Consider the following 15,227-nt stretch of genomic DNA (forward strand, 5'->3'; position numbering starts at 1 on the left):
CAAACAATTTAGTTATTTTTCAGTAATTGATATCTAGTTTAAACATAAATCTCGAAAAATTTCATATTTACTTTTAGATCTTAAAAAAACTTATTATTAATTAGTATATATATATATCAACACAAACATAGTTTATGCAATTTTATATAATAGTTTTTCTAATCAATTTTGTTTTTTGTGGTTATTTTAAATTAAATTAGAATTTAGTTATTAAAAAAAATATTAAAAATTTAAATAAATAGATAGAAAATATTAGTTTGTTTTCAAAACTAATTTCAACTAAAAAAAAATAAACAGAAGTTTTTGTTGGCATTTCATTTTGAAAGTCAACCCCCAATAGTGTCGTCAATATTTAGGCCTACTTTTCACTCTCCATCTCCTGTTGTTGTTTTAAGTGCTGTCCATCCAGTGATTAGATGGTAACCACTGAGCTGTCATTGCTCTTACGTTTCAATGTCTTAGCCTATAATATAAACAATTTTGTTTTGTTTTACAAATTTAATTGATTTTATCAATAAATTGTTTAAAAAAAAGAAATTTATTTTTCTCTACATTTTTATCATTTTTGAGTTTTGATTTTTTTGAGTAACAAATTATTAGACAAATGACGATAACTATGACGACAATCACTGCTATAATGTAAGGCATATAACCTTTTTTTGTTGGTCGAGTCAGTTGTCGGGCTTAGGGTTGAATGGGTTTGTGTTGTTTGGATCCAAATATTTTGACAGTTAATGGCATACGGTTTGAGACTGTCTTTGGATTTGCACTAAAAAATACAATTATTGAAGAAAAAAAACAAACAAATATGAAATACAAAAAACTAATAATAAAACAGTTATTACTTTCGGTGACAGCGTTTGGTTCAATGGTGTCGAACAATATATGACCGGAACAGTTGTTACCGTAATCGGCGATACCATAGTCGACAATACCGTCGACCAGTGGCCAGAGATTGTCGGGTATATCGTCGATGAATTTTGGATACAAACACCCAAATTGTTTGCATTCATCGAAACTCATTATACTATTAGTCCAAATATAGATAAATATGACATCATTTTTTTATGTCTGTTCACTATTATAACATATTTGGTCAATTGGTGGGGAACGGGACTAAATAGGATAACATCTTTGATATTGTATTGTAAATGAGAGTAATATATATATATATTTTTGGAAATAACATCGGGTTTTGACAGTTGTGTTTTTGGATGGGCTATTAAATATAATTTATATATTTAATAGTATTACACATACAGACACACATACATACAACCACTCTCTCTCTCTCTCTCTCTCTCTCTCTCTCTCACGCACACACACACACACACACACACACACATACATACACACATACATACACAAACACACATACATACATACTTACAGTAATAGTATTACAATTTATACAATATAATTATTATATAAATAGCCATTATTGAGTAACTTTGTATTTTTGACGGTATATTTGATAACACCATTTGTCTTAACATTTGTTACATTACTATTGTCTAGTAATGTCACTACTGGTTCATTACTACTGTTTGTTGGAAACGATACTCTAACACATCAAATCTTTAAGTTATAAAATAAGTTAAAATTTATTATATAATTTATTTATTATCATTTTTTAATTAATTTTAATTTCAACTCAAATTAATCAACAACAAAAATTCATACATATACTTATAGTGTAACTGAAATATATAAATTTCATATTAGTAAAATACATTTTAGAAATTAAGTATCAATTATTAAACAAAAATTTTAATTATAAATTTTCATACAATAGACTGTCAATTATAATTTTAGTTTTATTTTTCAATAACTATATAAACTATTAATATTATAATACTATAATAATATTATAAGTTTATTATTATAGAAACTTTAGTATCAATAGTGATATTATAGAAATAATTTATATTATATAATATTATATAATATATTGATATCACGAGATTATTAACAATAATATAGAGTAAACTAAACGACAATTATTTTGTTTAATTCAAATTTCAATACTTATTCAAAAAACTGTCAAAAACTGCAAAAAAATATTTGTTATTTTTAAGTAATCATTTGTTTTGTTTGTTTTTTTTGAGACCAATTAAAGTGACAGCAAATTGTGTCAAACAAATTGCAAAGAGAGACAAACAAATATTCAAAAACAACAACAATTAAACAAAAAAGACAATGCATTTCTGTCTTATCAAACAATTACTAGTCCTATGTCTGGTCGGCGCTACTGTTGTTGTTGTCCAGTGTTTGCCGGCTTCGCAATCAACGTCATTGTTGTCATCATTATCATCAGTGGTGACCACCACTACCACCATCACCAACAACACAAGTGGACATCAACCCCAGCATAGACTGGTTCGACGACAAGATGCCGACACTCAATGCAACCAAACAAATTTGGATGTAGAGGCGTGTATTGCGAATAAATGGGGGCAATCCTCTAAACCCTCGGGGGCACCAACCCTTTATACCGACAGCCCTCCAGTACCACCAGTACCGACTAACAAATTGTGTTGTCTATCGCTACAGTATTTCTGTTCATTTAACAAAATGGTCAGTAATTTGACATAAAAAACAACTGTTTATTGAAAGTGTTTTAAATAACTAATGAATTGTATGTTTGTCTGTCCTATTTTTTTTATGGTGGGTGGGCTCTGGTGTTGTGATTGACTGATATCTCACTTGGTCACGACCAGTTGGATGACAAAGTGTGTACACATGAAAAACTAGATCCACTGATACAGAAAGACAAGGAAATGATAGACAATTGCCGACAAAAAGGTATCCAACCGACCGATCAAATGTGTAAACCATTGGAGATCACACCCACTGCCGGTGTATCGGAAGTGTGTAACAAGTATTTGTGTTACGACAGCCCGAGTTCTGGTGGCGGTAATAACGAAGCTCCAGCACAACCGTCCAGCAATTCAACGGTTAGTTCAACGGCTGCTACCAGTCCTCAGAGTCTGACTATCACAAGACTGGCCACTGTAGGCATTGCTATGATGTCGACGATTGTTACTATTGCAATGTTTTAATATTTCGTTTTATTGTTTTATTTTAGTTAGTTTTGTAATTGCAATCAAACAAATTCATTAGTAATAATAGTCCCAAAATTTATATCTCATTATTTTGTTATTATATTAGCCATTGATTATTGATTTCATTTATTTAAAGTTATTATTATTTGAATTTTCTTTTGAAATATTTTTTTTGTTACTAAAATTGTTTTGTTTTATATTATTATTATTATATTTGTTTTAGTTTTAAGAAGACATTAAGTCTTATTATCTATACTTTTAAAAATAAAGTAATTTTTTGTTTGTTTGAATTTATTAGTTTTTGATTATTTCATTCAAATCGTTTTTTATATCAAATTATTTTCTATTATTATATTTTTAGTTTGGTTTAATAGATTTCAAGCTTATAAAACAAATAATATTTTTTTTGCTAACTTGTATTTATGTAATTGTAATTATATTTGTAAAAAACTTATTGACTACTATTAGTTTTAKCATTAACTTTATGTATAATTAAATAAAAATCTGTTAATWAACAACCAAATATAATTTATTTATTAATCATTTTTTAATTAATTTTAATTTCAACTCAAATTAATCAACAACAAAAAATCATACCTACTTATAGTGTAAGTGAAATATTTAAATTTCATTTTTCATTTTTCACATTTTAGAAATTAAGTAACAATTTTTAAACAAAAATTTTAATTATAAATTTTCATACAATAGACTGTCAATTATAATTTTAGTTTTATTTTTCAATAACTACAATATTATTATAACTTATAATTTATAAGTCATACCAATCACTTATTATAGAAATTTTAGTATCAATAGTGATATTATAGAATTATATTATATAATATATTGATATCACGAGATTATTAACAATAATATAGAGTAAACTAAACGACAATTATTTTGTAAAATTCAAATTTCAATACTTATTCACAAAAACTGTCAAAATCTGCAAAAAAATATTCGTTATTTTTAAGTAACCATTTTTTTTGTTTGTTTGTTTTTTTGAGACCAATTAAAGTGATAGTTCAGTTCAGGCGATAGCAAATTGTGTCAAACAAATTGCAAAGAGAGACAAATGCATTTCTGTCTTATCAAACAATTACTAGTCTTATGTCTGGTCGGCTCTACTGTTGTTGTTGTCCAGTGTTTGCCGGGTTTGCAATCAACGTCATCGTTGTCATCATTATCATCAGTGGTGACCACCATCACCACCACCACCAACAACACAAGTGGACATCAAACTCAGCATAGACTGGTTCGACGAGAGGATGCCGACGCTCAATGCAATACAATAAATTTCGCTGTAACCAAGTGTATTGCGGATAAATGGCCACAAAACTCTCGGGGGCTAAACCTATATAAAGACAACTTTCCAGCACCCACTGACAAATTGTGTTGTCAATCGCTACAGTTTTACTGTTCATTTAACAAACTGGTCAGTAATTTGACTTAAAAAAAACAACTGTGTATTGAAAGTGTTTTAAATTACTAATGAATTATTTGTTTGTTTGTCTTTTTTTTGGTGGGTTGACTCATGTGATGTGATTGACTGATATGACCAGTTGGATGACAAAGTGTGCACACATGATAAACTAGACTCCAATATACAGAATACCAAGAAAATGGTAGACAATTGCCGACAAAAAGGTATCCAACCGACCGATCAAATGTGTAGACCATTGGAGACCACACCCACTGCCGGTGTATCGGAAATGTGTAACAAATATTTGTGTTACGACAGTCAGAGTTCTGGTGAGGGCGGTAGTGGTGGCGGTAGTGGTAGCGGTAGTGGTGGCGGTAGTGGTAGCGGTAGCGGTAGTGGTAGCGGTAGTGGTGGCGGTAATGGTGGCGGTAGTGGTGGTGGCGGTAGTAGTGGCGGTAGTGGTGGTGGTGGTGGTGGCGGTAGTAGTGGCGGTAGTAGTGGCGGTAGTGGTGCTAACGAAGCTCCAGCACAACCGACCAGCAATTCAACGGTTAGTTCAACGGCTGCTACCCGTCCTCAGAGCCTGACTGTCACAAGACGGTTAATCGGAAGTTTAAAGCCCAGTTATAAAATAGTGTTTTTTCAACGGAAAATGCTTGTTTTGGTCCTAAATAACATATTCCGATAAAAATAAAAGTGCGGAAACACCTAAAACCTACTAAAAACTGGCCTAACATACCTGACCTGACATACATAGCATAACATTATTATTACAGTACAGTAAAATCCAGCTAACTCGGTGCGCATGATCTACAAAATTTATACTGTTAATGCTATAGAGAATAAGACCATACTATCCTCACACGTTCATACAGAAATATATTGTTTTATCGTAATACAAGTCAAATATTTTAAAATTACGGTTAGCATCAATATCTTGTGACCACTTGTGACCAAATAAATTTTTAAATGATTTATATGTAATTTTTACCGCTGATTACGAATATGTTAATAAAATTTTTATACATCATATAAATTTTGAAATATTCGATTTTAAAGTCGAAATATTTTAAATAACGTAATTTATGAATATAATACATCATTTCTATGTAATTTTCAACGCTGATTACAAATATGTAAATAAATTTTACAAAATAGTTATATAAATTACTATTAAATATGTTTTACTTCAACATTATGTCCATCACTACCAGCTGGGTGTAAGATATTAGAAACTTCGTGAAATAACTTCCCGGCATTGCAGGCATTTTTATTATAAAACAAATTGTTACTCTAACAACTTTTGGAATGGAAAGACGAGTGCGCTCAATCCAAGTATCCTATTTATAAAAATAGTATTTACTAATACCTTTGTGTATGCAAAGAATACAATTTCTTATCAAATTCTACAATAATTATTTAGATTTTAATTTTTTAAATATTACAATATTGTAATATATGTAAAGTATCAATTAAAAAACTAAAAAATGTATAAATTTTCTGAATATTTCAAAAACTATTTCATGTAGTTAAAATTTATTTATATATTTGTAATCAGCGTTAAAAATTGCATAGAAAAGATGTATTATATTTATAAATTACGTTACTTAAAATATTTCGACTTTCGACTTTAAAGTCGAATATTTCAAAGGCTATTCGATGTATAAAAATTTTATTAACACATTTGTAATTAGCGTTAAAAATTACATAGAAATTATGTATTATATTCATAAATTACGTTACTTAAAATATTTCGACTTTAAAGTCGAATATTTTAAAAGCTATTCGATGTATAAAAATTTTATTGACATATTCATAATCAGCGGTAAAAATTACATATAAATCATTTAAAAAATTATTTGGTCACAAGTGGTCACAAGATATTGATGCTAACCGATTAATTTATGTCATTTTATTTGTACAGTATGAATTTTTGTTAGTGAATGTGTAGGATATGTATGATTACGACTTAACAATATATTTATGATGAAATGCTCCGACTTGAGTGCATTTTACTGTAATCTAACTAATTGTTATTGTAAGCGCGAGAATATTACTATTGATAAAACTTAATAATAATACATTATTTTTAGAACTAAGCGCGAGATTAATATTTTTAATATTAATTATTCGATAGAATAATTTTTTTAAACCCCAAGTATTATATAGATTAGGTAAAGTTACTATTGAAAATAAGGTTAGGTTGCGGATCGAACACCAGGTTAGGTAACGGAGCTAACACTAATACATTAGATTAGGTTATGTTAACATTTGTGTAATACCATTATAATTAGGTTAAGGTTGCGGATCAAACACCAGGTTAGGTAACGCGACAAACACTGATTCGGTAACCCCAGTACTGTATAGATTAGGTTAACATTGAAATTTAGATTAGGTTGAGAACGAACACCATGTTAGCTATTTATTATATAATTATATTATGAAAATGTTTTTATAATTATTTTATAATTGTTAATAATTATAATTTTTATTCTCGTGCTTTAATGCATGTTTAATAACTTCTATATATTAAAGTTTGTTTTTTACACTATGTTTATGTATGTGGGGTCAGTTATGTTATGTTAGATTTGAGTAGGCTTTAGGTGTTTCCGCACTTTTATTTTTATCGCTTAATGTTTTTTAGGACCCAAAATAGTATTTTTCGTTGAAAAAACACTGTTTTATCACTGGGCTTTATACTTCCGATCGGCCCACAAGACTGGCCACTGTAGGCATTGCTATAATGTCGACGATTGCAATGTTTTAATATTTCGTTTTATTTTTTATTTTAGTTAGTTTTGTAATTGCAATCAAACAAATTCATTAGTAATAATAGTCCCAAAATTTATTTCTCATTATTTTGTTATTATATTAGCGATTGATTTCATTTATTTCAAGTTATTATTATTTGATTTTCTTTTAAAATAATTTTTTTATTACTAAAATTGGAATTTTGTATTAGTTTTAGTTTTAGTATTAGAATTAGTTTTTTGTATTATTATTATTATATTTGTTTTAGTTTTAAGAAGACATTAAGTCTTATTATCTATACTTTTAAAAATAAAGTAATTTTTTGTTTGTTTGAATTTATTAGTTATTGAATAATTCATTCAAATAGTTTTTATATTAAATTATTTTCTATTATTTAATTATTATATTTTTAGTTTGGTCTAATTGATTTCAAGTTTATTAAATATAAGACAAATATTTATTTATTTTTGCGAACTTATATTCATGTAATTGTAATTATATTTGTATAAATCTTATTAACTACTATTAGTTTCATCATAAATTTTATGTATAATTAAATAAAAATCTGTTTTTAAAAACAACCAAATATAATTTTATATAGTTTTTTTATTGATATTAAACACAATTTATAAAATTGATAACTATTTAAATTATATTTGAAAAAATTGGTCGGCAAACACGTGCAAAAAAAAAAAAATATTTAAATTATAAAATTGTATTTTTTTTAAAAAACCAATATTACATATACTGTTTATATATAGTTCACAATAACTGATTTTTTTTAGAAGATTACATATTTTTGAAACCAGTAACCAACAATCACACCAACTAACTGTCCTCTTTCAGTGATCAACAAATGTACCATAATTTATCAGCCAATGTTACCGCCGTGGCTGCCGTACTATTGATTATATGTTGGCCAACAACAACTGTATCGACAACGGTCGGCAAACAAGTCGACCGCCCTTTAGTTCGCCGATCGGCCGACAATTGTCCGACAATTGCCGACAAACTGGTCGRCTGTGTTAATAGCAAATGGAATACCCGTTGGAATATTACGTTCAGGGATGTGGTAAACCCGGAGCTGGAAAATGCCTACAAACAGTCGTGTTGTGCATCACTACAGTTGCTCTGTGGCGGCAAACAAATGGTAAAACTAATTGTTTTTTTWAAATATAWAWTTTTTCTATATTATAATAACTGGGGTTTTAATGTTTTTTCCATWTATTAGCTACCGGTGTGTCCTAATATACAATCAAAAGTCAATTTTATGCAAAAACTATATGACGATAATATAAAAAGATATTGTCTGAACATGTCGTTTACGCCAAATGAGGCCAACTGTGTTGGACTGGTAGCCAAAGCCGATATCAACGACAACAACAAACAGTGTMCAGAATTGTTGTGTTACAGTACTGATCSACAATCGATAGCTACAGATAATACTACCAGTTTGTCGTTGTCGTCRTCGACAGTATCGGTAGACGACTCGTCAAAAACAACACAATCTAATGGTTTGTTTTTGCAGCCAATGGCTACAAGTGCTCAATATGTGGTCATCATTGTGTCGGTTATTATTGTCATAATTACAATATTTGTAGAAAATATAATCTATTCATATAGTAATTGATTTTTTTAAATTTTTTCAATGAATTAAWTATATGTAAAGTAAATCTAATTAATTATATCTGTAATAATACTTTAATAATTGTTTTTAATTATCAGTTATTTTATAGTATTTAAGTATTTCTGTTAATAATTAATATCTTTTTATATATTTAATTAAAAATACATTTAAAAAGATTTTATTTATAAATATTGGATTAAAAATTATACATCTAATATGTTAATTATTTATAAAATGCATGAGATTGTAAATAGCASGGGTAGGTAAAGGCWKMGGGATTGATCAATTGRTACAGTGCAAAATAGGTACTGGCAATGCCGGCTACCAATCCAATTGCTATTGTTATATACATAAATATTTTGAGTTTTCTGTCTATTTGTCTTAAAAATTAATTTTTAAAAATTATTGCAATTAATTGTAAACTAAATAAATTATTGAAAATCATATGGACATACCTTTTAGGCCAAACCGGGTCGTCGTACTGTTGCCGTAGAAGACTYAAGTAGAAAACCGGCGGCAAAATCAATGCCATCAAAGTTATGGTTGAGGCGCCCAATAGGTCCAGTATTTTGCCAAATCTGGGCACAGATAGGGCTGTAAACATGACGRCAGCCATTAGTACTGTCCGAGTGATCAGTCGTTTGTATGTAAAATCTTGAGTARCACAAMAAAAACAATTGAAAAAACTTTTATTAAATTATTTTGTRTGAATAATAACAATCGTAATGTCCTATCCATACGCTTRGGTATRTTCARACAGTTTTCAAGCTCCTGGGCCACCGGATTCAGTAGCATAACAATGGCCATCAATACGTGTACAGTAAAGAATAGGGTAGCCGTTTTTTCGAGTGAACCGTTGGACAGTGAGTTCAATATGTTGACATTAACATCGGTACCGTAGACGGCATAGCCGGCAACACTGATCGGTATGTAAAACAAAAATATGACAACTGAGGAAAGTATATACACAAACAAAAAACAAACATTAGACTAACTGTTCTCTAATTATCACTATTAAGGAACTCATTATTACCACAAAATGCAATGACAACAGCCTTCGGGAACTGTGTCTTGTCTTTCATGTCGGTTTGAATGCTGGGAAAAGCGGCGGCTCCTCCGTAACCAAATGTAATGATACTGAAGCCAGAGAAAAAACTTTTTAAATTAGGTCCGTCGTGTGTGACCGCATACGCCGAACCATTACCAACTGCGTCCACAATKATGTTKATCATCAGAAATAAGAGTCCCAAAACAGTGGTACCRATTGACRCRACGGCCACTGGCCAAACATCGGCCGGCGAACCGAATAGCGTAAACGGCAACAAAACGACASCTAAAATGAGTATCCAATCGCAATATGTTATATGACTTAAGCAAACTTCAGTAAGAGATCCCATTTGATCCGAACATATCAACAGAAAAACTACAGGTGTGCCGAAAAATGTAATGTCCATTACGGCCGAACACACATAACTGRTYATAGATTGGAGACACCGATAGCAATGAGGGACAGTTAGTTAACTAWTAATTTYGTAGATTTATTTAACAAGTTTCATTTACCTCATCCATTTACCATTGGCCCGATAGCCGATCAGTGGAAATGGCGATCTCTGTGGCGATCTATACTCTGGATAACGTTCCTCAAGTATATTCCAACAAYGGGMCAGACAGACACCCGAATAGCAGGCAAGCATACCGTTGCCCAATAGTATTATCATACCGTACCAACCTATTTATGATAGTAGACAAATAAAACAATACCAAAAAAGGCTTAAATCTATATTATAGACAGCCAGCAAAAAAGTATTGTTTTTATGCAGTTATTCATATATAAAATGTTAGTTTAATTACTTAATTATTAATTAGTTAGGTTARTTTGGGGTGAGTGTGAGGTTAGGAAGTGGTTGGTTGGAGCAAATAATTTTCTACTGGCTGTCTATAATATAGATTTATTCCCCWAAAAATTATTAATAACAAAAAATTAAACTAAACTAAAAAATGTTTATCTAATTAATTAATATTATTTACCTGTTTTGGCCATAGCATAKGGATAGGCTAGTATACCGCAACCGGCCAGTTCGGCTGCAATAAACACTACAGCTGTAWACAGGCTGAGTCTATGTTTGCGAGCACCGGTATTATCAACACCAGAATCAGTATCACCACTACTGGCTTTGTTGTCATTAGACATTCAAAACACACAAAACTTTTTTTTCCAGTAAATTACAAATCAAATGTTACAAAACAAAACAGTAAATAATTTCTAAAATTAACTGTTTATTCAATTAATTTAATATTTATAGTTAGTTTCAAAAAAATATATATTAATTTTTTATAGTCTCGCAAATAAGTAATTGTTAGCGTATAAAATKAATATATCTGTATAATTGAAATGTATAAATATATTATTTATTATTATTTTTTGCTAACTTAATGGTAAATTATATTTATATATTTAAAAATTTATTATTACTATTATATTTAAGTAATATAATATGTATAAACAATAATTATTATTTACATTATTTCTGATAATAATTTGTAAATAACTACAAATTTAAGTACTATAAAACAGTATTGACAGTAAATTATAATACATTTAAAAATTTTTTTTACATATAAAAATATATTGATTAAAAATATACATCTAATTATTTATAAAATGCATGACATTGTAAATAGCACGGATAGGTAAAGGCATCGGGATTGACCAACTCGTACAGTGCAAAATAGGTACTGGCTATACCGGCTACCAGTCCAATGGCAATAGGTATCAACATAATTATCTTGAGTTTTATGTCTATTTGTCTAAATTTGATTAAAAAATTATTGTAAACTAATATATGAATTGTTTGTAAATCATATGGACATACCTTTTAGGCCAAATCGGGTTGTCGTCCTGTTGTCGTAGAAGACTCAAGTARAAAACCGGCGGCAAAATCAATGCCATCAACGTTATAGTTGAGGCGCCCAACAGRTCCAATATTTTGCCGAATTTGGGTACCGATAGGGCCGTAAACATGACGGCCGCCATTAGGACTGATCGAGTGATTATTCGTTTGTATGTAAAATCTTTGGTAACAAAAAAAACTTTAATAAATTTTCTTTACTGATTATTATATCAGTTATGATGTGTCCTTACGTTTCGGTATATTCAGACAATTTTCAAACTCCTGGGCCACCGGATTCAATAGCATAACAATGGCCATCAACAGGTGTACAGTAAAGAATACGGTAGCCGTTGTTTTGATCCAACCGTTGGACAGTGAGTTYAATATGTTGGCACTGACACCGGTGCCGTATACAGTATAACCGGCAACACTGACCGGTATGTAAAACAAAAACATGACAACTATTGAAACCAAACATACAAACAAAAAAATTAGATAACTGTCCAAACAATTTTGTTTTGTTTATCTCTATTAAGGAACAAATGTTTTTTTACCACAAAATGCAATGACGACAGCCTTCGGGAACTGAGACTTGTCTTTCATGTCGGTCTGAATGCCGGGAAAAGCGGCGGCACCGCCGAAACCAAATGTAATGATACCGAAACCCAAGAAAAAACTCTTAACATTAGGAGAGTCGTGTACGACCGTCTTGGCTGTCTCATTGGCGGTGGTCGCGTCCAAACCAATGTTGACCATCAGAAATATAAGTCCCAATACAGTGGTACCGATTGCCGCAACGGCCACTGGCCAAACATCGGCCGGCGAACCGAATAGTGTAAACGGCAGCAAAGCAACACCTAATATGAGTATCCAATCGCAAAAAGTCACATGTCTTAAGTAGGTTTGTGTAAGAGATTCCATTTGTTCCGAGCATATTAACAGAAAAACTACAGGTGCACCAAAAAACGTAATGTCCATTACAGCTGAACACACGTAACTGGATATATAGATTGCGAACCGATAGRCAATTAGGAACAGTTAGTTAACTAATAATTTGTTTCAGATCTTTTTTTAACAAGTTTATAYATACCTCATCCATTTACCATTGGCCCGGTAGCCGATCAGCGGAAATGGATTTCTCTGTGGCGATCTATACTCCGGGTAACGTTCCTCCAGTATATTCCAACATTGGGCCAAACATACACCGGATAGACAGGCAAACATACCGTTGCACARTARTATAATCATACCGTACCAACCTATTTATGATTGAAAAATAAAATTATTAATTAAAAAAATAAATAGTAGGAAAAATTKTTTATTCTTTAAAKTAATAAATATTTTTAATTTATTTACCAGTGTTGGACATGCCATTCGGGTAGGCCAGTATACCGCTTCCGGCCAATTCACCAGCAATAAAAACTACAGCTGTAAACAGRCTGAGTCCATGTTTGCGAGCACCGGTATTATTATWATCAGCATCAGTATCATTATCACTGGCTATTGTTATTTTGATATTTTTGTTGTCTTTGTTAATAACAAACTTTTTTATTGTCATTTTTGTTTTATTAACTAATTAGTAAATTATATGATAATAACTATAAAGTTTATAAAAATATGCAGTTTATTTACGTAAATAAAAACAAAATTTAAATAAATTTTTCTAAATTATTTMATTAGATATCAAACTTGTTTATTAAAATAAGAGATCCAAAACAAAACTTTTTCGGTAAATTTCAAACAATACATATTTATTTCAAATAAATCGTTGATTTAATTTAATTTAATAATTAATTTTTAAATATTTTAATTTTTATAAAATCTCGCAATTTTTTGCGTGTAATATATATATATATCATCTATAGTATAGATTCTATACTAGTATATGAATTTTCAAATTAGTTGTATAATTTATTTTTTTTGSAAACTTAATAGAAAATTTTATGCAAGTAATTGATATTTCTAAATAATTTAATGACAATWTTAATTATTTAATAATTGTATATCATTTTATACTATTTATATAAAATAAATAATATACTCTATATCACTGTCATATATTATTGTGCCTATAGTATAAAATAATATTTATTAATAATTACATTTATTATCAATAGATGATTAAATGTGCCTAAAAATATATATATTATTTTATAGAAATAGATATATATGTAATATAGTRTATAGTACTTACTTGATATAATTAATAATATAAAATTACTTAACATCACAATGTACTGTATAATTGCTAGTTTATCACCAATTGGTGACAATAGTTCAAAAACTTTATATAAACTACAGTACATATATAATAATATATTGTATAAATGAGTTATAKATTTTGCACTTAATAAACCATTTAGACATATATAATTATATTTTAAAGTTTAATTAATTTTTTTTAAAATTAATATGAGTTCTTTAAATAAAAATCTCTCCAATTTTCCCGGAAAATAGGGAAAATATTTTTGTTATCCCTCCATTGATCGTTAGAAAGGGGAAAATATATTTTACATATTATTACAATAAATAGTATTAAAACTTAAATATTCCCTATGAATTTCCAGGAAACAGGGAAGATAAGGAACTTTTGGTATAATAATACAAAGTAGGGAATCTTGTCTAACCCTAAATATATGTRATGTTTAKTATATRTATAGTAAAATCGCAATAATATAGTWTTATTTATTATAAAATATATTGATATATAAGTTTAAAATGAATGCTAATAGTACAGTATGTATTAGCCTAAAACTTAATGATAAATTATTATATTAATATATAGTTTGTTTTATTTAATAACATAATAATAGAGAAAATAAATATATATAAATTTATTTATTTATTATGTAATATTTAAAAATAAGTTATTTAATATTTATAATTTTTCAAAATTTATATAAAATAATCTACAGGTATTATTTCATATGTTATACTCATGCAAAAAATAACATTTATTATCAAAAAAAAAATTGCACACAATTACATTAAGTGTTATCAATATCCTTTAAGTATATAACAAATTGTCACAAATTTAAGATTTATTATTTAATATACTGTATAATRAAAAACATTATCAATACTTAARTATAAGTACTTAATAGTACAAAATGTATGATTAATTTTTTTATTTRGGCACAAAATATCATTACATAATAACATAAAATACTTGAATTTTTKTAATTATACTTTTTATTATTAATCTATAAATTATATATTAACATCTTTGCTAATTAACTTAAATTAAWTTTTTTTCAAATTCGGGCAAATGGTCATCCAATAGGTTTGACCTGTTTTATGCTAACTGTCCATTTGGTTATCACTAAAATTTTCATACAAAACTTAAAAAACAATAATTATAGCAATAATTTTTTATTTTAGTGTAAATCACATATAATTTTTTTAAATGATAAAATAGTTACAAAACAATTATTATCATACAATCCGATTGTATAAAGAAATAATTGTGA

At 28.7% G+C, this 15,227-nt stretch overlaps 5 protein-coding genes across 5 annotated transcripts; 3 read left to right on the top strand and 2 right to left on the bottom strand.

Annotated features, from left to right (window-relative positions):
- The first annotated feature begins 2,029 nt into the window (after nt 1-2,029).
- Nucleotides 2,030-3,145, top strand: LOC128954850 (uncharacterized). The gene is made up of 2 exons (XM_054300452.1): nt 2,030-2,577; nt 2,721-3,145. The coding sequence occupies exons 1-2, from the start codon at nt 2,200-2,202 to the stop codon at nt 3,060-3,062; spliced, it is 720 nt and encodes a 239-aa protein (XP_054156427.1). The 5' UTR covers nt 2,030-2,199; the 3' UTR covers nt 3,063-3,145.
- An 844-nt stretch (nt 3,146-3,989) lies between these two features.
- On the top strand, nt 3,990-5,478 carry LOC128954794 (keratin, type II cytoskeletal 1-like). The gene is made up of 2 exons (XM_054300394.1): nt 3,990-4,500; nt 4,628-5,478. Exons 1-2 carry the CDS (start codon nt 4,141-4,143, stop codon nt 5,174-5,176), a joined length of 909 nt encoding a protein of 302 aa, XP_054156369.1. The 5' UTR covers nt 3,990-4,140; the 3' UTR covers nt 5,177-5,478.
- A 2,582-nt stretch (nt 5,479-8,060) lies between these two features.
- Nucleotides 8,061-8,921, top strand: LOC128954729 (uncharacterized). The gene is made up of 3 exons (XM_054300326.1): nt 8,061-8,389; nt 8,471-8,805; nt 8,909-8,921. The coding sequence occupies exons 1-3, from the start codon at nt 8,096-8,098 to the stop codon at nt 8,919-8,921; spliced, it is 642 nt and encodes a 213-aa protein (XP_054156301.1). The 5' UTR covers nt 8,061-8,095.
- Nucleotides 8,922-9,089: 168 nt separating this feature from the next.
- LOC128954730 (uncharacterized) lies at nt 9,090-11,122 on the bottom strand. The gene is made up of 6 exons (XM_054300327.1): nt 10,895-11,122; nt 10,427-10,595; nt 9,900-10,339; nt 9,607-9,816; nt 9,322-9,520; nt 9,090-9,246 (listed from the first exon to the last, which is right to left on the bottom strand). The coding sequence occupies exons 1-6, from the start codon at nt 11,055-11,057 to the stop codon at nt 9,090-9,092; spliced, it is 1,338 nt and encodes a 445-aa protein (XP_054156302.1). The 5' UTR covers nt 11,058-11,122.
- A 395-nt stretch (nt 11,123-11,517) lies between these two features.
- Nucleotides 11,518-15,069, bottom strand: LOC128954731 (uncharacterized). The gene is made up of 7 exons (XM_054300328.1): nt 15,063-15,069; nt 13,114-13,257; nt 12,848-13,016; nt 12,312-12,754; nt 12,009-12,218; nt 11,740-11,938; nt 11,518-11,674 (listed from the first exon to the last, which is right to left on the bottom strand). Exons 1-7 carry the CDS (start codon nt 15,067-15,069, stop codon nt 11,518-11,520), a joined length of 1,329 nt encoding a protein of 442 aa, XP_054156303.1.
- Between the last annotated feature and the right edge of the window lie 158 nt (nt 15,070-15,227).

This window comes from Oppia nitens, unplaced genomic scaffold, assembly GCF_028296485.1.
Source record: "Oppia nitens isolate AA-2021 unplaced genomic scaffold, nextdenovo-longstitch-racon4-pilon3 scaffold29_pilon_pilon_pilon, whole genome shotgun sequence".
Taxonomy (NCBI): Eukaryota; Metazoa; Arthropoda; class Arachnida; order Sarcoptiformes; family Oppiidae; genus Oppia; species Oppia nitens.